This window comes from Azolla caroliniana, unplaced genomic scaffold (genome assembly GCF_043228905.1).
Source record: "Azolla caroliniana isolate FFs.n. ecotype wild unplaced genomic scaffold, voAzoCaro1.0.p SCAF_1, whole genome shotgun sequence".
Classification (NCBI taxonomy): Eukaryota; Viridiplantae; Streptophyta; class Polypodiopsida; order Salviniales; family Salviniaceae; genus Azolla; species Azolla caroliniana.
In genome coordinates this window covers 21532861-21557149 of record NW_028230436.1, presented here as the reverse complement: position 1 = coordinate 21557149, position 24289 = coordinate 21532861, and the positions used below count along the sequence as shown (strand labels likewise).

The window sequence follows — 24289 nt, the reverse complement described above, 5'->3', positions numbered from 1 at the left end:
CCGGGATGAACCGAATGTAGAAGCGCACGTCTATGCTTTTCTACAAACATGGGAAGTGAACCATGTCTCGCACCAGTTGACAGAAGTAGGGGTTGAACGATCCAAGATAGAGGAATTCGGGATGACATTGGAGGGACCAACAACAAAGTGGCACAAAAAAACACCTTCCTGGGAGCTTCGCCACATTCAAAGCTTTGAAGGATAAATTCCAACGGTTGTTTCACCGAAAGTTGGAGCAAAGAGAGCTAGTCGGCCAGTTATATACGGTCTACCAGGAATCCAATGAGACAACCTCGCAATTCGTGATCCGTTTCCAGACACTGCACAGCAAACTGACAAGGGCACCTCCGAAAGACGAGGCAAAAGCAGTCTTTTTGGCTGCACTCCGGGAACCGCTACAAACGATGCTGATTGTATTTGACTTCCGGACAAGCACCATGGATGAAGTCATCAACTGGGTGCTGGAAATGGATAGGGTTCAAAATAGCAATCACATGGCTACCCAATGAAGAGGATTTTCGGTTTCGACAGGTAGTCCAATGTACAATGTGCCTCAACCCCGGTCAATCGACGTTAGGATGCATGATGTGGACACAGTGCATATTGTGCCACTCTCGGTCCCATACCATGGACCGGTGCGAGTACAACTTGCTCAATCGGCAAGCGGCACCAGTCAACACATGGAGCCTCAGAGCGAACAACAACCACAAGAGGGATTGTTCTAGAGGGAAGAATGATATCAACCGGAACAAAGGGATTGGTATGATGTCAGAAGAAGAGAGGACTACGACGATGACCGCAACTACCGATGAGGAGGAGACTACAATCGAGAGCGTTACGATCATGACTACTCGCCGGATTATAATCGTAGAAGAGATCACAGAAGATACCCAGAACGACGAGAGTACCCAGATTAGGATAGAAGGTACCCGGAGCGCCAGGGGAATTGGAACCATTGCCGCCACAACCGTATGGGAAAGAAGTGTCGAGAAGAATGTTGGGAACCGGCCAAAGAATACCAAAGGGAGATGTACTATACCTCAATGTTGTTCAGTCAAATATCATGTACATTTGTCCAATGCGGTATTTAATGTATTTATAAAAAAACTGGTATAATACGTATTTATAAAGAAAATGTAAGTAAAACCCTAACAAAAAGCAAAAGAAAAAAAAGATTTTAGTGAAAAAGAAGCCAAAGGAAGGAAGAAAGAAGAATAGAAGAGACGACGATGAAGAAGAAGAAGAAGAAGAAGAGACAAAAGAAGATATAAACCTGTCCTGAGTGTGATAATCACAGAAGATAGAAGAAGAAGAAGAAGAAAACGAAGAAAAGAGAAACCTACCATGAGTGTGATAATCGTAGACGATTCCTCAATCTATGAAGGCATAATTGTAAATAATTACAATTTGAAGTAGAACATTGTAATACACACTTACACTGATTTATAGAATAAGGGAATGTCGACATCCATATTACTACAAGTATTTTAGGATGTGAAATGTTCAAATGTCTTATATGCATTTTAGGATGTAGAACTATATTGTACATCACAAAATTGTGTAAACATAGATGTTTTTTACAATATTATAGATATTTTTTAGAAAGGTAAATAATTTTCAAATTCTAGAAGTATTTAACGTACTATACGTAAAATACGTATTTTACGTACTATACGTAAAATATGTATTTTACGTACTTTACATATTTTATAAGTATTTAACATATTTAACGTATTTTTAAATTGGGAGGCACTATACGGGTATTAATACGTTAAATACGTATGGTATCTGTACCGTACCTAACAACCTTGGTCCCTCAATTTATGGAAGGACTCAAATCGGTGATAGTGCCACAAAACTCGGAGCCGACCACGCCTTCTTCTCCAACCCAAAGGAAGGACCGGCAAATAGTGGACACTAGTAGTCCGGCAATAACGATTGTTATTAAAGGAAAAGAAATAACTTGAACAATTGTGGATGGAGGTTCTGGAAGAAACGTGATAAGCCAACGAACTTGCGACAACCTTGGTATCACAGAATGGGAACCGTGCCTGTTCTAGCTACGTATTGCGGATACCAGTTCGGTTCGGCCAACCAGACTCATCCAGAACTTGGAGATTACAATCGGTGGGCATGCTTTCCTAATATCCACGGTAATCCTACAACTCAACGCGTTGTCGTGAAGATTCTGGGCCATAGTGAGAAACTAGGGAATATCAGAAGAATCAGCAGAGTGCATCATGTGCACTTATCCTTGTAAAAACATGTGAATAATAGGGGTGCCTTTATGGCACCGAGTAGGAGTCAAGTCACGACAGAGAATCCCATGTATCACGGGATTTATCCCACATGATCACGCGGCCCTCACCTTGTTCTATAAAAGGGAGGGCGCGCTTCTTGCACAAGGGTTCCCACTCGTTGGGTCCCAAACAATTTTGTTCCTCATTGTTCCTCGTTTTGAGGTTCCGTTTTAGTGTTAATAAGCTTTTGCGTATAACGTCCATTTTTATCTTCTCTTCATCTTGGTGTGTGGGTGCGTTGTCTCTGTTTTCTATTAGGGTTTCGGGGTCTTCTGTGTGCGTGCGTAAGCTGTGTGTTTAGTTCTGGCAGGCGGCGTGGAAACTGTCTGTGCTTTCCCTGAATTCTTGTTCGTTGGCAAGTTTCCCTCCTTGGCGCGCAAGAACCCACTCGGTTCAGCGAGCCCGTGCGCTCCCTAAAGGCGGCTCGGCACAAGAGGCAGTCATTCTAGAAGAGGCATGCCCTGCACAAGGGTTTTGTTTCACGGACGAGCCCGGGAGCTCCCCGACCAGCCCTAGGATGCAAGCTCCCTCTTCCTTTCCGCGTGGAATTGGCATCGCAGCGAGCATTGCGTGTGTAGGTGTATGTGTTTGTCTCCGGTTAGCATAGGCTCCGAGAGCGGGAGCGTGTGTGGTTGTCGGTGTAGAGGTGCCGGTTGTAACTGGGTGTCTATATGGGTGTGTGCATGTGTGTAGGCACACACGGTTAACCGGGCCGTGTCCCGTGCCTCTTTTAGGCCCCTTGTACATACGGGAAAAAGGGGCGGCAAGGACGAGGGCGCCCTCTCTCGCTTCTCGTGCGGTTATTGGTCACGTCCGGAGGGTATCCGGGATCGAACCGGTCGGCAACGCGGGAAGCCCCGGAGGATTCGGGTCCTTGGCAACTCCTCCCCTCCTGGTCCATGACCCTGGTTGTCCTACCCAGATCCGACATGCAAGTGCGGATTACCACGACATATTTGGTAAACCCGACGTGAAGGGAGGCAAGGGAGGATGGAGTTCGAAGCCGAAGACTTTGGGAAGGAGAGTCGAGAAGCGGCGCATCAAGATGGGCGAGGTCAAAGAAGTCAACTATTACAACAGGGACGGAGTCCCACGAGTTTCACCAAAGGCTCAACCATCCAACATAAAGAGGAGGAGCTCCGAGCAGCTCACAGAGCGTGGTCACCCAGATGCGAAACGAAGGTGGCATGCAACAACGCGACATCACAGCAGGAAGGGAGCGTGCGGACGAGACAGATGTGGTCAAGCCGGAGGCCGAGCAGGGCACGACGGTGCCGATACGGGAGAGGGTGCGGGACGAGCCGCCCTCTTTTACATGGGGAGAAAGACCGATTGGGCGAAGGTCGGGAATCGAAGGAAGATGATCGAGGGTACGGAACGAGTCCGGCAGGATCGGCATCGGAGCGAAGCTCCGGACATTGGAGAATCAAGCCCAGGCGGGGCTTGATCGATCATAAAGCGGATGCTTTCCACTGACACCACTAAAAAGGTTGGTGGCCCCGGACGAGTTGTCGGGAGACGTTACGAAATCAGTATCCCCACATCTTGACTGGAGACCAGCAGTTCGGCCAGCGTGGCAACGTGAGACTGAAAGAGATGGAAGATGGAGGCGGGAGCACAGCAAGGAGAGCGACGACGAGTCTGGGAGAAGTACAAGGGACAAAGCAGAGAACAAAGACCAGTCCTATGGGTCACTTCACACCGGGCTAGAGACTCCGGTGGTTGGCATTGGATCCGACGTAAGACCAAGATACTGACGGTGGCGGTAGGAGAACGGAACCTGGCAGTCCAGAGAGTGACGGACAGACCCGGACGAGAACCGGGCAGAGCGGACTTTCGGATGACCGGTCCAGAAGGGAGATGAAAGCCGGCCTACGGAAAGGCTGAGAACACGGTATGTCGGTACCACGGGAGCGGGTGTGGAGTGAGCCACCCTCTCAACACGTGAAGAAGGAAGACCCGGGATCACGGTCAGAGACACGACAAGCCCGAGGAGGATCCTTCACACCGGTTCTAGAGACTCTAGTGGTCGGCCCGAGAGCCAGCGTGAGACCTAGAGTAACGAACGGTGGCGGCGAGGGGACGAAGGCAAAGGACTGCGGATGAGCGGTCTACGGGGATCCTCACACTGATCCGACGGTCAGCCCGAGAGCCGGCGTGAGTCCTATAGGAGAGAATAGTGGCGGCGGTGAACGTCACCAGCAGAAGAGGTCGGGACTACGGCGAGAGGAAAGCGGCAAGCGGTGTTGCGGCGAGCTTACACACACTGGTTCTAGACACTCCGACAGCCGGCAACGAGAGCCGACGTGACACCTAGAGAGAAGAATGGTAGCAGCGGCAAGGCGGGCAACCAAAGACAACAAAGGGGAGGTCCCACGGAGACACTCACACCGATCCGAAGACCCCGGCAGCCAACAACGAGAGCCGGCGTGACGCCTAGAGAGATAGACGGTAGCAGCAAGAGAACGTGATCAAAAGACAGAAAGCAGAAAGCAAAGAGAAAGGAGGTATGAGGCCGGCGAGGTGGCCGCGTACCGGATACGGACCAGACCGGCAGAGTTGGCAAGACAAAGATCGAACGCGCTTGGTACACGAGTCGGAGGCCCAAGAAGGATCTTTCGCACCAGTTCGGAGACCTCGGCAGTTCGGCTGACGTGGCAACGTGAGACCGAAGGTAATGGAAGGTGGCGGCGAGGGGACGAAGGTGGCAACAGTAGAGGCACCGACTAGTCGAGGCATTACGTGAATGAAGGAGGCCATGCGGGCCGGGACGTGGCAAGGGTGATCTTCCGATAAGCTGTCGAGGGACACCCGGTCAAGGAACCGTGTGTCGAGCCAGAAAGGGCACACTTGAAAGCAAAACGGAAGATGTGCATGTGGCCATCGAGGGCCGAAGCAAAGCACGGGTGAGGGACGGTGTTAGGCACAGGCGGTGCCGAACAAGGAAGGCAAAAGACGAGAGGAGAGAAAGAAAGACAGTCCTATGGGATCCTGCCACCGATCCGGAGACACCGGCAGTTCAAGCCGACATGACAACGTGACACCGAGTGAGAAGGATGGTGGTGGTAGGAAACGGGACCCGACGATGCGGGAAGAGCGGCCTGGGAGCTGGCGAGGCTAGAGCTGACAGAGGCCGAACCCTTACCAACCGGTTATGATTTCGGAGGAAAGCCGGTGAGGGGTAAGCAGGGAGCAGAGAAAGAGACGTGCGAATGGCCATCAAGGGCCTAAACGAAGCACGAGTACGGGATAGTGTTCGGCATAGGCGGTGCCGAACAAGGACGACGGAAGACAGCACACGGTGGTGCCAAGAACGGGAGTACAAGCACCAAGATGGGTTGATGGTTCAAGTGATCTCGCGTAGAAGGCCGGAGAGGGATCCTCCACACTGGTTCCGAAGACCTTGGCAGTTCGGCCGTCCTGGCAACGTAAGACCAAGGAGAAGGTAGGTGGCGGCGAGGGGACAAAGGCGGTGGAGATCAGAGTGGAACGAGGATCGAGACGATGCGAAGGTCGACAGAGGTCAAGCGGGCCATCATGGGTGCTCCTCGGACGGAGGACACCGCGTATCCGAAGGAACGAGAAGCGTGCATGCAATCAACAATAGGGCCAACGGGGAAGCATGCACACTACGGGATCACAGCGAATGACCTATCAACGGGTCGAACAAGCCTACGAGGAGGCTAACGCGAAGAAGGAACCGGAGTCGACGGTTCGGACCGGCAAGGCCAACGCACCGCCGGAATGCGGATTACGGAAGACCGCTTCCTCACCGGTCAGAATCTCTCACCCTTCGCCGAACTTGGCACGTACCGGTGGACGTGCAATTTGGTGGGGGCGGATAGCGTGAAGATTCCGGGCCATAGTGAGAAACCGGGGAATATCACAAGAATCGGCGGAGTGCATCATGTGCACTTATCCTTGTAAAAATGTCTGAATAATAGGGGTGCCTTTATGGTGCGGAGTAGCAGTCAAGTCAGGACAGAGAATCCCATGTATCACGAGATTTATCCCACATGATCATGCGGCCCTCACCTTGTTCTATAAAAGGGAGGGCGCGCTTCTCGTACAAGGGCTCCCACCCGTTGGGTCGCAAACAGTTTTGTTCCTTGTTTTGAGGTTCTGTTTTAGTGTTAATAAGCTTCTGCGTATAACGTCCATTTTTGTCTTCTCTTCATCTTGGTATGTGGGTGCGTTGTCTCTGCTCTGTGTTAGGGTTTCGGGGTCTTATGTGTGCGTGCATAGGCAGTGTGTTCGGTTGTGGAAAGCGGAGTGCGGAGTGTCTGTGCTTTCCCTAAGTTCCTGCTCGTTGGCTCCCAGCACTCTGTGTCCCGCATGTTTGCAAGTCTGTGTGTAGGTGTTGGCTTCTGTCGCTTATGTAGAGCCTGCGCGCTAGGTGGTTCGTTGGCAGGTCTCCCTCCTTGGCGCGCAAGACCCCACTCGGTTCAGCGAGCCCGTGCGCTCCCTAAAGGCGGCTTGGCATAGGAGGCGGTTGTTCTGGAAGAGGCGTGCCCTGCACGAGGGTTCCGTTGCACAGACGAGCCCGAGAGCTCCCCAACCGGCCCTAGGATGCAGGCTCCCTCTTCCTCTCCGCGTGGAATTGGTATTGCAGCGAGCGTTGCGTGTGTAGGTGTGTGTGTGTGTCTCTGGTTAGCGTAGGGTCCGAGAGCGGGTGCGTGTGTGGTCGCCTGTGTAGAGGTGCCAGTTGTAATTGAGTGTGTATATGGGTGTGTGTGTGTGTGTGTGTGTGTGCGGGCACGTTTAACTGGGCTGTGTCTTGTGTCTCTTTTGGGCCCCTTGTACATATGGGCAAAAGGGGCGGCAAGGACGAGGGCACCCTCTCTCGCTTCCCGTGCAGTTACCGGTCGCGTCCGGAGGGTATCCGGGATCGAACCGGCCGGCAACGCGAAAAGCCCCGGAGGATTCAGGTCCTCAGCGACTCCTCCCCTCCTGGTCCATGACCCTGGTAGTCCCGCCCGAATCTGACATGCAAGCGCGGATTACCGCGACAGCGTAGGGAGTGTATCCCCTCTTGTTAGGGAGGCCGGCACGGAAGGACCTGTGCCAACAATGGAGTCGGGATCTTCAGGTACGATGGACCAGTAGTCCTTTAACCAGAATAAAAGAAAGAAAGAAAAAGACCTTCAACCAATAGTCCTTCAACCAATATTCCTTTAACCAATAGTCCTTCAACCATTTAAAGCATCAAGATTACGATTCAAGATTATGAACGGCCACCACGAAAAGACGTATTCATACTATTTAAAGCATACCACGTGGCATACTCATACTATAATCATACACGACGTTCATGCGTGGGAATCGAGAAAAGGCAGTTGGAACAATGGGGATACAAAAGGACCGGATGACCGAAAGCCTGCCATTTCGTAAAAGACGGCTTTTGAGAGCACTGTAGAGCACACATATTTTCAGAAAAGCACAAGCAACCAACCAACCCCAAGCACATCACCACAACAATGCAGGCGAAGAAGAAGACACAGGACCGATGGCACTATCGAGCACGACAAGGGATTGGCTTATCAAGCACGGATGGGAAGGCTTCCTCCAGTGGCGGAGGCGCCACCACACAAAGAACCGGAGAAGGTCGTTTCCATCGTAGACCTTGATGAAGTATCCAAAGGCACCGTGTAGACCCTTGTAGGATTGCTTGTCGGAGGACTATACTCCATAGAAAACCCCTCCACAAAGGTCCTGACAGACTACTTCGAGGAGTTTTACCTCGCCAGCAAAGCGTACTGCATACAAGGCGGCGAGGACCCCTTGTTTGAGGAGGTGCCTCGTGTTTTGTTAGAATACGATTTTGTGCACCCTCGCCCACTAGCCATGCCGAAGAACAGAGCCGGTTTTATCCTCGCCACATTCGAAGGCATCAAAGTAGAATGGTCGGTAATCGTGGCGGATGCATTAAGAGCAGGCATCCAAGCAGTTGTTGATGGGAAGAAGGCCTGGTGCGGGTTAGCACTGTTGTCTGCCTGGCCGGACTAGCCTCAACACAGGTGTCTATCCGACACTTCTCCAAAGGGGTGGTAAGGATTGGATGCTAGGTTACACGCGTAAGATGATTACAATTAAGCACAGACGGTAAACAATACGAAGATACAGATAAACACGCAATAATTACTTTTGTATTACTTCCGTCAAACCCTTTACAAATCATCGGATCCTTTTATAGGCATCCGGCAAGGTTACAATCGGTGCGCTTAGGCAACCGACATCCGAATCGGTCCCTCCGAATAATAATTCTACTATTATTTACTTCCTATTATCCGATCCGACTCCGCCTTCCCACTTGTCCTTGCTCTTCTAACCGGCCAACACATGGCACGCCCATGGGAAAGTGCCTTGCACTTCGAATCCACTCCCGGCCTCATTCTTCCTCCAAAATATCAAGCACACTCTGCTCGATGGTGTCAAGTGGTGCTTCTTCCTCCTGTTCCTTGCCTGCCTGGTCTCCGACCTCCGGTTGGGTTGGCTCTGCTTGATTCTGTGGTGCCGGTGCTTCCTCGCCGCTTCGTCCGGGTTCTTCTTGTTCTCCCTCTGTTCAAGGCTCTGTTCTGTTACCAGTGTCGCTTTCTCCAGTCTCGACTGGTCGGCTCGGTACAACTTCTTCCTCTGCTCTGGTGTCTTCCGGTCTCAGCTCTTCTTCTTCTCCGGCATCGGTCTGCTCCTGCTCTTCTTCTTCTCCTTCGAACGGAAGTTCTTCTTCGGGTATTCCTCGTCGGGGTCGTTCGGTGTCGGTTGGTTCAACTTTAGCCGGTCGCTCTCCCTCACTTATAGTGATTGGCGTCGTTCTTCCCTTGGCTTCCTGTCGTACCCGGTCCTACTCGTATTTCTCCAACTCCAACTGAGTTGCGAGCTGCCCGTCATCCAACCTCTCTACCAACCCTCGGATTTCTTTGAGATGTTCTTCCGCTAAAGCATAGAAATCCTCCGACAATTCTTCCCGAATGGCGACGATACTTTCTTCATCCATCTTGTAGAACTTGTCATCGGTCTTCCTCCGATTCTCGGCATCCGCTCGGAGTGTCTGCAACTCGGCTGCCTGTTGTGACCACTCCTTCCATAGCTTTTCCGTACTTTCGTTGATGCTTGCCTGAGCTCGGGTACTCCATCCTGACATGATGAGCTTGATCCGGTCAACCCCCGCCTTAGCATGCGCATAAGCTTCTTGCTTTTCCTTCCTTGCCCGTTTTATAATGTCGGCCATTATCTGAGCCTGGGCCTCGTAATCCGCTTTCTGCTTTTCATAGGTACTTTGCAGTTTGCTGATCGTGAAGGTCGATTTTTCCTTTTCTTCATTCCTGATCTTGGTCAGATCCAGCTTTTCCCGCCTTAGCGCCTCTAATTCCTTCCTTCTCTCCGTCGCTTGGGCTATTTCCGCCGACAATGCTTCCTTGTTGGCACTGACCTCATCCATTGCCTTAGCCAGGTCTAATCGGGTCTCTTTGAGTTGTTCTTTCAGCTTCTCTATTTGCCGGTCGTAGTCTGCTGCCCGTTTCTTGTTGTCCGACTCGGCCTGCTTGTGATCTCGGTAGAGACGGTCGAAGTCCTCCGTCTTCTGCTTCAGGCGTCGGTTTTCCTGAGCTCTTAACCGATCGTCCTGGTCCTTCTGTTGTCGGAGTTCTTCCTGTAGTCGTTCTATCTCCTGCTCGGCATGTCGACGCAGTCGGTCCTTCTCCTTTTGCAGCTTCTCTTTTTCTTCTTGCAGTCGGTCATTAGTGGCTCGGCCTTTCCGGAGGCCTTCTTCCATTTTTCGTCTGTCGTCCTCCACCGCTTTCCGCTGCTCCCTTTCTTTTTCCCTTAATGCCTCCTGAGCTTTTAACTCCTCTCGTAAGGTTTCTATTATTTTTTCGGTCTCAGGGCCGGTTTGCAAGGCTACCGGTTCCGGTTCCGGTTCTGGTTGCTTCCTTGTTGTCCCGACCGGCTCGGTGACAACTTGTGCTTGTTGAATTCCTTCCCTTGCCTGCAACAGCTCCCCTTGCATTTCCTCGATCTGTGTTCGGAGCACGACCAACTCCTGAGTTGTTGTATGCGTCAGCTGTTGCCTACACGTTTCTTCTTCCTCTAACTGGTCCGCTACTCCCGATAACTGCTCCGAAATCCATCTCAGCCATTGTGGCTTTGTTCTTCCTGTGTCGGGGTGGCCTTGCTCACTTCTACTCCTTAACTTAGGCTGTTTTTCCGGCCTTTTCTCTGGCTCCGGCGCTTGTTCATTCTTCTTCTCTGGGATGACCGGTTCTCTGAAGTCCGGCACAACCGGTGTCGGTGCTGCTTCCCTCGGTACGGGTTCTGGTACTGCTTCCGCCTCGGCTACTGGAGGTGGTCCTTGCGCCCTCTGCTGAGTTTTGTCAACTGGTGGAGCCGGTCCTTTCGCCTGTCTCTCCCGACCTTGTCTTGCTAGGAGTCTTACCAGTGGTTCGGATGAGTCTTCTGTTTCAGCTTCCTCCTCTGGTGCGGCTACCAGACGGACCTTTTGTATAAAGACCTCTGGTTCCGGTTCCGGCCGTCGCAGCGTTATATTGATTGGTTTGCGCGGTACCGGTTCCTCCTCGGCCGATTTCCCTTTGCCTTTTCCTGCCGGTTTTGCCTTTGTTGCCGGTTCCTGTTGTTGTCGGGATGGTCCTTCCCCCCGCTGTTCTGCTTCTTGTTGGGTCCATCCGGGGGTGTGTTTCTCCAGGATCTGTCGGCGCTTTGTGACCTTTTTCGGCGTCGTCTCCTGCCGACCTCTTTTCTTTTGTGTGATGGGGAGCACCGGTGGGACTAACACCGTTAGCCATTGTGCTATCCCGGCCCATGGCTTTTTTCCTTCCACAAGATTCTTGATGGCCTCCTTCAATCCTTCGGTTATGAAATGGAGCCAGTCTACTTGTAATCCTTCGTATGCTGCTATTAAGAACGTTGCCCGGTACCTGGCTATGGCCGGGGGACGAGGATTCACGAATCCGTATTCCATCATGGCGCGGGCCACTTCTCCGAACAGCAGGTTCTCTCCGCCCTGTGTTCGGTATGGCTTGCTGCTGATAGAGTACTCACCGAAATATTTGAACAGGATTTCACTTGAAGGGTTTTCGATTGTTTGAAGCCCTCCTACTTTTATCCCCGTGAGCGCCTGCACTGCTCCTTCCGTGAATTCTGATAAATCGATCGATGCTGCCGCCTGCTCTTGTTCTGCGTGTGGTGGAGCGTCGGCGATCCGCAGCAATCCTTTTAACCCGTTCTCCCTCATCCATTGGCGTGCCTCCTCCGACAGTACCATTGTTTCGAATTCTTCTTCTGTTGTCTGTTGTTCGGGATCGGGCTGTGTGTGCGTTGTGCGTCGGATCGCTCTTCTGTGTTTCTGCGCCTGTATGTAGAAAGATTCGTAAAAAGTGAGTCCTTCGCAAGCCTGTGTCTTATATAGTGGCTTTTGCCTCGAGCCGCCCTTTTTCGTTTCCCGCGCATGTTCCTCTCCCGCCATAATTAGTATGTCCTTTCTTGTTTGCCGCGTGTGAGTGCCCACGTTCCATGCTTTAAATAGCAAGTACGCGCACGTCCTTCTTTAATGCATGGCGCCTCTTCGTTGCATGGTGGCGCTTCCACCTCTTGTGATCTCCCCATCACTACTATGATTCGCGTCGATTTTGCCCACGTCATTTTATATATATATATATATATATATATATTATTTTTATTTTTTATTATTATTATTTTTTTAGTTTGGACCACGTCATTTTCTGGTCCCCCCCGATTTGTTCGGGTCGGTTCGCGCTGATACCGGATCCTTCTGTCGGTTTTCCGGGATAGTCTTTGGTAGTATCGGTGTCGGTTCTTCCTCGGTCCGGATATCTTCGGCAGCGTCTGTCGGTGTCGGTTCCTCGTCTTGCCGGATTTCCGGGTTTTGCTTGAACGGGTTGGCTGGCATATTTCCCTTATACGGCTTTAGCCGAAACCCATTTGCCCACTTGCCGATGACATCTCCAGACAATGTGTCGAGCTGATACGACCCATTGTACTCCTTGGTGATCTAGAACGGTCCGGTCCACTGAAACCGCAACTTTCCCGGCATGTTCCCCATCCGTGTCTGGAATAGTAGCACCGGTTTCCCGACTTCGAACTCCTTTTCGTTGCCACGCCGGTGTCGGTCCACGAAAGCTTTTCTCCTCCTTTGCTCCAGTTCGAGTTGTAGTAAGCTGGCTATTCGGTTTTCTTCTAATTCCAACAATGTCGCCAGCCGGATTCGTTCGGACTCGTTCTCACTTAAGCGCTCCTTTACCTAAATCCGTAAGCTGGGGATCTGGAACTCTACCGGCATGACCGCTTCTAAACCGAATGCTAGTCGGAACGGGGTTGTCTGGATACTGGTTTTGTACGTTGTTCGGTACGCCCATAGCGCGCTTTGCAATTTCGTATCCCAGTCGGTCCGGTTCTCGTTGACAATTTTTCGTAGGATGTTCTGCAGAGTTTTGTTCATTGATTCCGCTAGTCCATTGGCTTGAGGGTAGTAGGGAGTACTCCTTTTATGTACCACTGTGTAAAATGACGTCAGGCTTTCTACTACCTGCCCGAGAAAATGTCCTCCTTGGTCACTTATAAGCTCGATCGGGCATCCATACCGGCACCATATGCACTCGTACAGAAACTTTGCCGTGGACGCGGCCGTGTTGTCCCATAAGGCCTTTGCTTCTACCCATTTGGTGCAATAGTCGGTTGCCACTATGACATACCGATTTCCGGTTCGCATTGCCGGTGGCTTGAAGGGACCGACAAAGTCCAACCCCCACTTTTGAAACAGTTCCAAAGGCAAGACCGGGTGGTGTGGTATCCGGGCCTGCTCCATGGGTTGGCCCAATCGTTGACACAAATCGCATTCTCTGCTATACTTCACGGCATCTTTTAGGGTGGTGGGCCACCACAATCCGCTCTGCCATATTTTCCAAGCGGTTGCGTCGCCGGCATAAAGCCCGCCGGCAATTCCACAGTGGGCTTCCCTGAGGATTAAATCCTTCTCATCACTCCGCACTGCTCGTCTCCAGATGCCATCTGCCCCCTTGTGATAGAGGGTGTCTCCAACCAAGCAGAAATGTCTGCTTCTTACTGCTACCCTTTTCCTTTCATCGCGGTCCATGTTCTCCGGGGGTACTCCAGTGCTCAGGAACTGATGCATCTCAGTTAGCCACGTGTCTTCATCGGCCACCGTTGCATCCATTGCCGGTTTCGTCGTGATCCGGAACAACTCGGCGTCGGGGAACTCATCCTGGACGTCGTCCCCTGCTTCTCCGGATTCGAGTCTGCTTAGGTAGTCCGCTACCGCATGTTGCGCCCCGGGTCGGTGGAAAATGTCGAATTCAAATTCCTGTAACAGCAGTGTCCATCGTGCAATTTTTCCCGTCAGGGATGCCTTCGAGACCAGGTAGAGTAGTGTCGAATGATCGACATGGAAGGAAAACTTCCTTCCGAGCAGATAGTGCCTGTACTTTGTGACACTATACACCATTCCCAATGCCTCGCGTTCCGTCGTAGAGTAATTCCGTTCGGCTTTTGAGAGTTTCCGGCTTGCGTAGTACACCGGTCGGTACCATTTCGGCTCCGTGAGTTGCATCAGAACGCTGCCGATTGCTACGTCTGACGCGTCGACGAAGACGTGAAAGCTTTTACTCCAATCCGGCGGTTGCACCACCAGAGCTTGCGACAGCATAACCTTCAACGCTTGGTAGGCTTTCTCCTCCGTCTCCGCCCATAGGAAGGGTACCATGTGTACGGCGGTATGTAATGGTGTAGCGAAGTCTGCGAGGTGCCGTATCATCCGGCTATGCCACCTTATTTGGCCCAGGAACCGGCTTAAAGCCTTTGTGTTATTTGGTGTTGGTGCCTCGAGAATCGCCTTGACTTTATCCGGATCTACCGCGATTCCTTCCTTACTCACCACGTGCCCTAGTAAGTTGCCGCTTGCCACTCCAAAGACGCACTTGGCCGGGTTCAGGCTCAATCGGTACTCGCGGCACTTCTCCAAGCACAGCCGGAGGTGATCGAGATGCTCTCCGTGCCGGCTGTAGACCGCGAAATCGTCAAGGAAGACCTGCATAAAACCGGGGATATATTCCCCGAAAATTTCCATTATTATCCTTTGAAAGGTCACTGGAGCCGTCTTTAGTCCGAACATCATCACGACCGCGACGAACACTCCCCATTCCGTAACGAACGTTGTCTTCTCCTGGTCGGCCGGGTTCATTCGTATTTGGTTGTAGCCGCTAAATCCATCCAGGAAGCTGTAAACTTCGTGGCCGGCTACCGCATCTAACACCCCGTCCGTAAATGGTAGTGGAAACGCATCGGTCACTATTGCGGCATTTAGTTTGCGATAGTCCACGCATACTCGGATTTTGCCGTTCTTTTTCGGGACCACCACTATCGGGCTCAGCCAGGTTGCCTGCTTGACCGGTCGGATAAATCCGACCCGGAGGAGCTTATCAATTTCCTCCTTCACCTTTGCCGCATAATTCGGATTCATCCGGTACCTGCGTTGAGCGATCGGTTTCGTGTCCGTACTTAGGTGAATTTGATGCTGATAGAGCTGGGGGTCCAGCCCTCGCATGTCTTCGTACAACCACGCGAACACATCCTTGAAGTCTATTAATAATGCTACCATTGCCTTCTTTTCTTCCTTCGGCAATTCCTTTGCAACATTTACCGGTCGGGGCTTGTCTGCTGTGCCGAGGTCCACCTCCTCTAGTTGGGATGCTTTTACCCTTTGGGATATCGTCATTTCCCTCTCTAGGGATTCCTGCGCTTGTCGCAGTTCCCGGATCGCCGCTTGGTCCGGTTCATCCGGCGTCGTAATGTACGGTTCTACTGCCGCCGTGATATCCACCTCAAATAGTGGGACGATTCGTGGGTGTTCCTTGACGTACCGCTCGACTTCCTCGTCCGGTAATCCCTCCAACATGTTAATGCTTTCCGCATACAATGGAGTTGCTTCCTTACTGGTGATCACCCGTGGTTGCGTCGTTACTCGTACCTTTATTTTCCCTCGCCGGAATGTGATCATGTTCTTCTGCCAATTCTGCTTGATATGCGCCGTTCGCAGCCATGGTCGTCCTAGCAGTAGGGGGTACGCGCCTTGTACATTCAGCTGCAGCACCACGGCCGATATCCGGAATACGTGGCCTCCGATCATTACTTCTAAATCCCGGATAAGCCCAGTCGGTCGGACTGAGCTGGTATCCGCCATGCGTAACCAGAAGGGGCATGGTTCCCATTCCCGGATGCCCAAGTTGTTGCATGTCTATCGGCTGATGACATTTACCCCGGAGCCTCCGTCAATAATCGTTCCAGCAATTTCCTTTCCTTTCACGATTGTCGTGATCGCCGGGCTACTTGTATCGACCACCGCTGGTCCTTCCTCCGGGTTGGAGAAGAATGTCGGTGTTGGCTTCGGCTTCGGTTTGCTCACGGATGCCTGTAAGTCTGCCGTAAATCGTGGCACCAACTGTAGTAGTCATGCTAACGGCAGCACGATTTGACAGTCCTGTAGCGCTTGCCACGTCAGGTTTTCTCCTGGCTGTATGATTTCTTCCTCTTTTGGCATATTTTGGTCTCTTACTTCTACCGCATTCTGTTCATTGGCCTCCTTGATCCATTGCGCCGCTTGTTTTCTGATTGCCTCCTGGGCTTCCCACTCGGCGGTCTTTCCCTTTGATCGGGTTGTTACCTGCTGTACTTCTGTTATTTCGGCTGTAACCATGTTGACTTCCGGCTGCTTGTCATTGGTTTTGCTTGGGCATTGGTTACTATAGTGGCCTTCCTTACGGCAGTAATAACAGTACACCTTGTGACTGTTGCTCGTTTCTCCTTTGTCCCCGGTTTGGAGGGTGGGTATGCTCCGGCGGTCGTCTTCGGTTTTTCGGTTATCCGGTACCGATACCGGGTTGTCATTCCTCGCTGCCTCCCGACGTTCCTCTCTTCGGAAAAATCCACGCTTCTGATTCTGTCGGAAATTTCGGTTCCCTTGTCGCCTCTCTTCTCTGCGTCGTTCGTATTCCGGGGATTCGTCTCGGTTGTACCGGTCCCGGGGGTAGCTATCTCTGCGTCTCTCCTCTCGGTCATAGTTATCACGTCTTCTATCAGCGTATCTGTTACCGCGTTCGCATTGGTAGCGGTCGTCTCTCCGGAATCGATCCTCGTCCGGGTTCTGATTGCGCGGTTCTATGTGTCGAACCGGTGTTGCCTGCTGATTTAACAGGTTATATTCGCATCGGTCCGTTGTATGGGCTCGAGAGTTGCAAATCATACATTGTGTCTACAGGGTGCAGTCTACTGTTGAGTGCCCCGAATTTAGGCATGTTGTGCATTGTAAGGCCTGTCGGAACCTCAGGTCTTCCTCCTTCGGGAGTGCCCGGTGTAACATCCCCATCGACAAGAAGGGGCTAGTCTTGTCCATTTCTAAAACCCAATCAATAACTTGGTCCATTGTGCTGGTTTGGAAATCAAGGACTCCGCACATTGTTCGAAGTGGCTCTTTCAGCGCGGCCAAAAAGACTGCTTTGGCTTCGTCTTCGGGTGGTGCTCTTGTCAGTTGGCTGTGCAGGGTCTGAAACCGAATGATGAATTGTGGCACAGTCTCGTTCTCTTCCTGCCGGGTGGTGTAGAACTGCCCGACCAATTCCCTTTGCTCAACTTGTCTGTGAAAAAGCCTGAGGAATCTGGCCTTCAAGGCATCGAATGTGGCAAAGCTGCCCGGTAAGTGCTTTGCGTGCCATCAGGCCGCCGGTCCTTCTAAGGTTATGCCGAATTCGGCGACTTTGGATCGTTCGGCTTCGGGCTCCGTCAGTCTTTGGGAGACATGGTTGGCTTCCCATGTTTGGAGGAATGCGTACACGTGTGCCTCCGCGTCGGGCTCATCCCGGTACTTTGGGTATGGGTACGGCATCGTGTCATCCAACTGACTCTCCTGCTTTCTGTCCGCTGTTGGCGTCGGTGTGAGAACCTTTGGTTCCTCCGCGGTTGGTGCCGGTATCCGCTCCTTCAGTTCCTCCGCGGGTATTGCCGGTGTCCGGTCCTTTGGTTCCTCCGCGGGTGTTGTCGGTATCCGCTCCTTCGGTTCCTTCGCGGGTGTTGTCGGTATCCGCTCCTTCGGTTCCTTCGCGGGTGTTGTCGGTATCCGGTCAGCCTCCCTCGGCGATTGCCGGTCACCGAACTCCAAGGTTATTTCTTCCTCTGGCTCCGGTGTTACTGAGTCTTCCGACCCCTCTTCCCCCGGGTCGTTTGGTGTGTCGTGGCTGCTTTTATACCGGGACGCAACGCTTCCGTCGCTTTCCGACTCCGCCTCAAGTGTTGCGAATGCTTCCGAGTCCCCGTCGCCCCCGGCGAGCGTCTGTAGTATCGTTTCCGCCTCTTGCAGGCTTGTTATGCTACTGCCTTCGTCGGGGATTTGCAGAACCCGGAACTGCAGTGCTTCTTTTGCGACTCTCCGAAGAGTTTTGGAGAATGACCGATCCCGCCGGATCTCGTCGACAGCTTGCTGCAGGGCTTCCCGTCATTGCTCGCGTTCGGTGTATCGTCTCCCTCGTTCGGTGATGTGGTCGTCGTTTGGTCTAGACATCCATCCCCCGGTTGTCCTCTGCACTTTGCAGGAATCGTGGTCGCCAAAATAGTGTTGTCTGCCTGGCCGGACTAGCCTCAACACAGGTGTCTATCTGACACTTCTCCAAAGGGGTGGTAAGGATTGGATGCTAGGTTACACGCGTAAGATGATTACAATTAAGCACAGACGGTAAACAATACGAAGATACAGATAAACACGCAATAATTACTTTTGTATTACTTCCGTCAAACCCTTTACAAATCATCGGATCCTTTTATAGGCATCCGGCAAGGTTACAATCGGTGCGCTTAGGCAACCGACATCCGAATCGGTCCGGATCCGGATCGGTACAACTGTACTGGATCCGTCCCTCCAAATAATAATTCTACTATTATTTACTTCCTATTATCCGATCCGACTCCGCCTTCCCACTTGTCCTTGCTCTTCTGACCGGCCAACAAGCACAATGGCGAACCCTATTAGAACCCCCAACACGCACTATCAAGCAGAAGAAACAGGCCTGGTGGGAAACCACACCGAATAAGGTATCCAAACGGCATCAACTCCTGTCAAAGCACAACCCCGGATGGACGAACGGGGAAGCATCTCAGCGGGAAGAAACATAGAAGACCTGGAGACAGGAGGCGGTGGAGCCCGCTCCAGCAAAAACAACCAAACCAATTAAAATCAAGTTGCGCCGACAGGACAAGGACACGAACGACCTGGTCCGGAGGGTGAACCCCGAAACCACGGAGGAAGAGGAACCAGCTGAAACCCTCCAACGTCGGCCAAGGAAGCGTGACACGGAGCAGTAGGGGGAAGGATCGGGTCCGAAGCTGGACAACACCTCGACGACCTAGTCAGTGGTGGTAGAACCCAGGATGGAGGAAGAGCAGGAAATAAGGCCAGAAGCAGTGACAATGGTTCAATAGGAACCGGTTATAGGAAGTCAGACCTCACGAGGCCTTTAAGAACAACAACACGAGGAACGCCGTCCGGAGCGGACACTAGAGCCTCTGACCCAATGGTTTAGAGAGGAGCATGAACCAAGACCGGAGTAAGTGTAGTCGTTCGTTGTCCAAACACAACACGGAACCTGCGGACAATGGTTGAAATGGCTCGGAGAAAAGGTATTCGATGTGGCCGACCAAATGGAGGAAGAACAACGGCAAGTCGGTAGTGAGGCGGAGCGGTTGCTAGCCACAACCGAAGAATGAGGGAAGGCCCAAGCACAGATCTGGAGCCTGGATGAAGAATTAAAAAGGGCCAAAGAATGTGCGGCCATCATGGCTAATAGGGGCCAAACTACAAGCGTAGTAACGGAGCCAGTGCCACCGACTACTCTACAAAAGGAAGCTCCGAAAATGGAGGCACAACCGGTGGTGAGTACAACCCCAGAAAAAGATGCAATGCGAGAAAAGGAAATATTAACCTTAAGGGAAGAACTCGCAGCTCAGGAAGCATTACGAGAACGAGAGAGAGTGCAAAAGCAGACAATCGAGGAAGAGAAGCAGAAACTAGAGGAAAATCTTCGGAAAGTCACGCACATAACGACTGGTTGAAGGAGGAAAGAGAAAAATTGTTGCAAGAAAAGGATAAACTCTAAAGAATGGCAGAAACAGAAATAGAGCGGTTGGAGGAAGAAATCCAACAAAAAAAGGATCGGGAGGATCTAGCACACTCTCAAATCAACCGGCACCTTAAACAAAAAACGAAGGATTTCGAAAAGTTGCATCGAGACCACAATCAGCTAGATTCTGAACACAAGAAGCTTGGGTTGGAATATGACGGGCAACAAGAGAGGATGAAAGAAATCCGGATGGAGCTGACCAAGATCACGAAGGAGTTGGCGAAGGAACGCACTCAAGCGGTCGCTATGGCAAAGGCCCTTGTAGAAGTGGCAAAAGAAAAAACGGAGCTGAACCGAAAGCACTATAGTGGGCCAAAGGCTGTCAAACAACGAGACTCCTTGTGACAGAGTCAAGCTCATGGTGACAGTCGTTGTCAGCTTTTTTATCCACATTAGATGGTGGAGATCGCACGCGCCATCAATGGTGCGACCTGCACTGTCCGCGCTTGTGATTCCCTCACTTGCCCTCTTCAATATTTGGTAGTATATAGTCATGAGCCTCTATGTGTATGTATGTATGTATGTATGTATGTATGTATGCATAGATTGACATATGTGCATTCGTGGGGCCTGCCCCACAAATTCATACGAATAGGAATACAAATGCATGTAAATGTATTTGTTTTTTCTTCTTTTTTGAATTTTTTATAAAAAATAAAAAATAAAAAACTATTTTTTCCTTGTGAGCGAGTGAACAAACAGTGAGCAGCGAGCGAGGAAGCCTCACCCTACTCCCTCTGCGTGTTGCCCTCGCTTCTCTCTGCATCTTGTTCTCGGCCAAGAAATTAGGGTTTCGGCTGAAAACCCTAATTTCTATCATAATCCTAGTTTCAACAGTTTTCTTTCTTTTCAGCCCATGTCCTTGACTCCCTCTCATGCTCTATTCTAATCCTACATCTTGTTCTCTGCTGCAAACTCAGACTTTCATTGAAACCCTAAGTTTAGCTAAGTTTAGGAGAAGCCCTAATTAATTAATTATTAATTATTAACTAATACTTTTCAATGAATTAATTAATTTTTTGATGAATTAAGATATGTATTAGTAAATTAATTAATGTATAGTGAATCAATTAATGTTTAAGTGAATTAATTAATTATTATATTAGTGAGTTAATTAATTATTGATGTATGTGTGTATATACATATATGAGTGATATATGTGTGTGTATACGCATATATGTATGTGTGTATATGTATATGTATATATCATATATGTATGTGTGTATATGTATACCAATATGTATATATCATATATGTATGTATGTATGTATATGTATATATCATATATTTATGTGTGTACATGTATATGTAAACGAATGGTTTTATAATATTCTTGGGGCTGATTTATATTCTCGAATATCGCGAATATTGCGGATGTCGAATACCACGTATATTACGCATGGGTCAATCTATGTATGTATGTATGACACATGCCACTCCCATGAAAACGACGTTTCTATTTGCTACCAAATAATAATTAGGCTTGGTGAGGAAATCTCGGACACGGATGGTGCAGAACACGTTGTGAATGGCGCGTGCAATCTACACCGTTCGATCTCTATCTATAAAAAGCGCGCGCTTAAAACCTAACCCGGGTCTGACGAGCCCCTGCCACATCTAACCCAGGCAGTGACGATGCCATTTGATTACCTAACCCGGCCACTCATCACCTAACTCAGGGAATGTAATTATCTAAGCCTAACCCGAAGTCTTCACCTAACCCAGGCCTTATGATCCTATAATCCTAACCCGGAGTCCTTTCACCTAACCCGGGCCTTATAATCCAATTGTCCTAGCCCGGTCCTTCAAACTTAACCCGAGCACAACTCCAACAATATTAAAACCTTGCATAAATTCTTTTTCCCCAAATTTTCAAAATTTGAAACCTACACCTGCATCTGCAAGTGCATCAAAACCAAAAGCTAACCCCGCACCTACATCATAATAGCTACTGGATACACGGTAAGGTACATTCTTTCCCTCTTTTCTCTCTTTGCCTCTCTATCGTTATTAGGCATCCAAGACTCTGTGCATATGATCTTTCATCTTAGTTGAAAAATTGAAAAACATTGATCATCATATGTCTTTCCTACCATTAAGAACTATGCCCCATCTCTTATGCATTTGGTATGCTATTTATTTCTAAATTGTATATCTACTAGCAAATGTATGTGGCTGATTATATAACTAGTTATAAATTATTATTCTAAAAAATTAGAACATATGGTATATTTTGCTTTTGGATGGTCATTTTATAGAGTTGCTTGGCTATGGATGAGGAACAGATTATATTATCTTTCATCTTAGTTGAAAAATTGAAAAACATTGATCATCATATGTCTTTCCCACCATTAAGAACTATGCCCCATCTCTTATGCATTTGGTATGCTATTTATTTCTAAATCGTATATCTACTAGCAAATATATGTGGTTGATTATATAACTAGTTATAAATTATTATTCTAAAAAATTAGAACAGATGGTATATTTTGCTTTTGGATGGTCATTTTATAGAGTTGCTTGGCTATGGATGAGGAACAGATTTTTTTGTCATAGCCCTATGATGTTTTCAAATCCAATTTTTTTGTCATGTGACATTTTCAAAGGCCTTAGATGAATGGATTGCCATCAAATTCTCATGTTGGTAATTGCCATCAAATTCTCTAAACACACAAAAGGCTCTATTCTATATGAGTTAACAAGTGCTTAATACATGTGACCTCTCATGGCTAATAATATCATAGCTCTCAGCTAATATTGTAGCTCCTCCATGTGCATTGATCCTTACACACCCATATATGTATTTTCATTCGCATTCTTCTTAACCTCCTATGATATTCTCCTAACACTACTTTTAAAGAGTTATTCTCTTAATTCTACCCTCTTTAGGCTACGTAATTAAGGGCCCCAATTTTCATATGGTGTACGATAAATCAAGACCGTCAAGTAATATTTTGGTCAATACATCAAGGATCAAGGATGAGTCGGTTCATATCTAGCCAATTATTGCTGACTTATAATATGTACTTTGTCTCAAGAAGTGTTTCTAGAACTCATAAGAGGAAATACAAGATTATGTCATTGTGTAAAAACTATAGTATATATTCCTTAACCAAAAGACGAGATAGAGGAGAAACATGAATAAATGTTGGTTGGATTTCCCCAGTTTAAGTTTTCGAGCATAAGCAAATCCTTTTTTTGTTTTTTTAAGTAAGAAAATGGGCCTTTCTAGCATTTCATCCTTCGCATGATAGCATTGTAGATGGATGGAAAGTGAGTATTATGAAAACACACAACTCCCTTGGTGCATAACGATTCTTCAATTGCTTTTCAGTTTTCAAATATATAATATTGTTAGATTGATGGCTGATCAATCCTTACAATTCCTTGACATGGATGGATTTTGGGGTGAAAGAAGAACCAATGAAGACAGGTACTATTCAAATTCATTCAAAAAATATGTTATAGTCATCGAATGTTTTAATGAAGATGTTCTATTTTCAGCAATGGCAGCAAGGTTTATGTACGAAGGAGGAAAAAAAACCACAATTCAAGATGGATGGAGACCCAAGACAATATGGATGAGGCAAGGGCTTTAGAAAGTGTAGACATCGTAAGCCAACAGACCCACTGTGAGTCGACAAATGTGATAAATGCTGATGGGACTTCATCATGTAAGGGTTTAGATAAGGCTAGTTGATACAAAATGTTTTTTTGTAATGCATCTTATACATTGTCGTCATTGTGAAATCAGGTGGAGTTGACACCCTCCAAATGTTCAAGTGTGTTCGAGATCCAATGGGGATCAAATATCGAGTATGCATAGTTGCAAAGTCGTGCTAGGACCCACGATGGTTTCACAAGAAAGTGGATCTGGAGGCATATTTATTGAAGGAACATGGCGTTAGGACCGTGCTTCCAAGAGGGTTGAAGATAGTGGAAGAGGAGGAAGCATTGGAAGGTAGTCCTAGATACTTCAGCAACTACGAACGAGAGAGATGATCAATCAATCACTTTTTTAATGTTGATCAAAAATATAATAGAGCTCGTTTGTCCCACTAAAGAACAATAAATCCATATACCAACTCAGCCCAACGGAACAGATTGCGGATATTATGTAATGCAAACAATTCGTATGTTTGTCGAAGAGTTCGCTTATGGCCTCAAATCACCAAACTTCGTAAGTATCTTATTATTTCCATTTTCTATAGTCACCCTCGATTATTGGTTCTTATACATCCTATTTGGTAGGGATCTGAGCATTGATACAGTGATGATGACGTCTACCTTCTACGCGTTACAATTGCTAAGTGGGCACGATGTGTTTTGGGTTTCTGAACTTGTAACTTGATCCTGTTTTCTGCCATCCTCTATATGGCTTGTACATGTTTATTATACCCCTCAGTATTGTAATTGGGTTTATTGTAATAGCCACACTTGTATCTTAGAGACGTAATATTGGTCCATTTGTTAAAGCCATATGGCATGTGTAAACAAACTTGTAGGTACTCTCGGTATTAAAGTCAATTGTCTTGCAATTTTGGACAATATGAATGCCTTGTAGGTATTGTAAATTTCAGCATGTAATTTTGCCCACAATTTATTGTATTTTACGTGTCAATACAAAGCCACACTTTTTGATAAATTCTTGTGCATATTGTAGTAACTTTTGTTTGTGCATATTATGCTATAAACAATGAATCAGACATGTTGCTTCTTTGAAAATTGATGTTAGATATATATGGTATATATGTTGTACATTATCACCTAACCCGGAAG

The 24289-nt window shown here is 48.8% G+C and overlaps 1 protein-coding gene across 1 annotated transcript; it reads left to right on the top strand.

The window, feature by feature from the left end:
- Positions 1-20964: 20964 nt before the first annotated feature.
- On the top strand, positions 20965-23503 carry LOC147869156 (uncharacterized). Its single transcript, XM_087336998.1, has 4 exons — positions 20965-21477; positions 22845-22943; positions 23015-23184; positions 23265-23503. The coding sequence occupies exons 2-4, from the start codon at positions 22873-22875 to the stop codon at positions 23351-23353; spliced, it is 330 nt and encodes a 109-aa protein (XP_087193124.1). The 5' UTR covers positions 20965-21477; positions 22845-22872; the 3' UTR covers positions 23354-23503.
- Positions 23504-24289: the final 786 nt, after the last annotated feature.

What these genes read in the sequence shown, in the direction of transcription:
- LOC147869156 (XM_087336998.1), top strand. Translation starts at nt 22,873, where the DNA reads ATGGCTGATCAATCCTTACAATTCCTTGACATGGATGGATTTTGGGGT. An exon ending in AGAAGAACCAATGAAGACAG is followed by an intron (nt 22,944 to 23,014) that starts GTACTATTCAAA and finishes TTCTATTTTCAG; the next exon opens with CAATGGCAGCAAGGTTTATG. An exon ending in TGCTGATGGGACTTCATCAT is followed by an intron (nt 23,185 to 23,264) that starts GTAAGGGTTTAG and finishes TTGTGAAATCAG; the next exon opens with GTGGAGTTGACACCCTCCAA.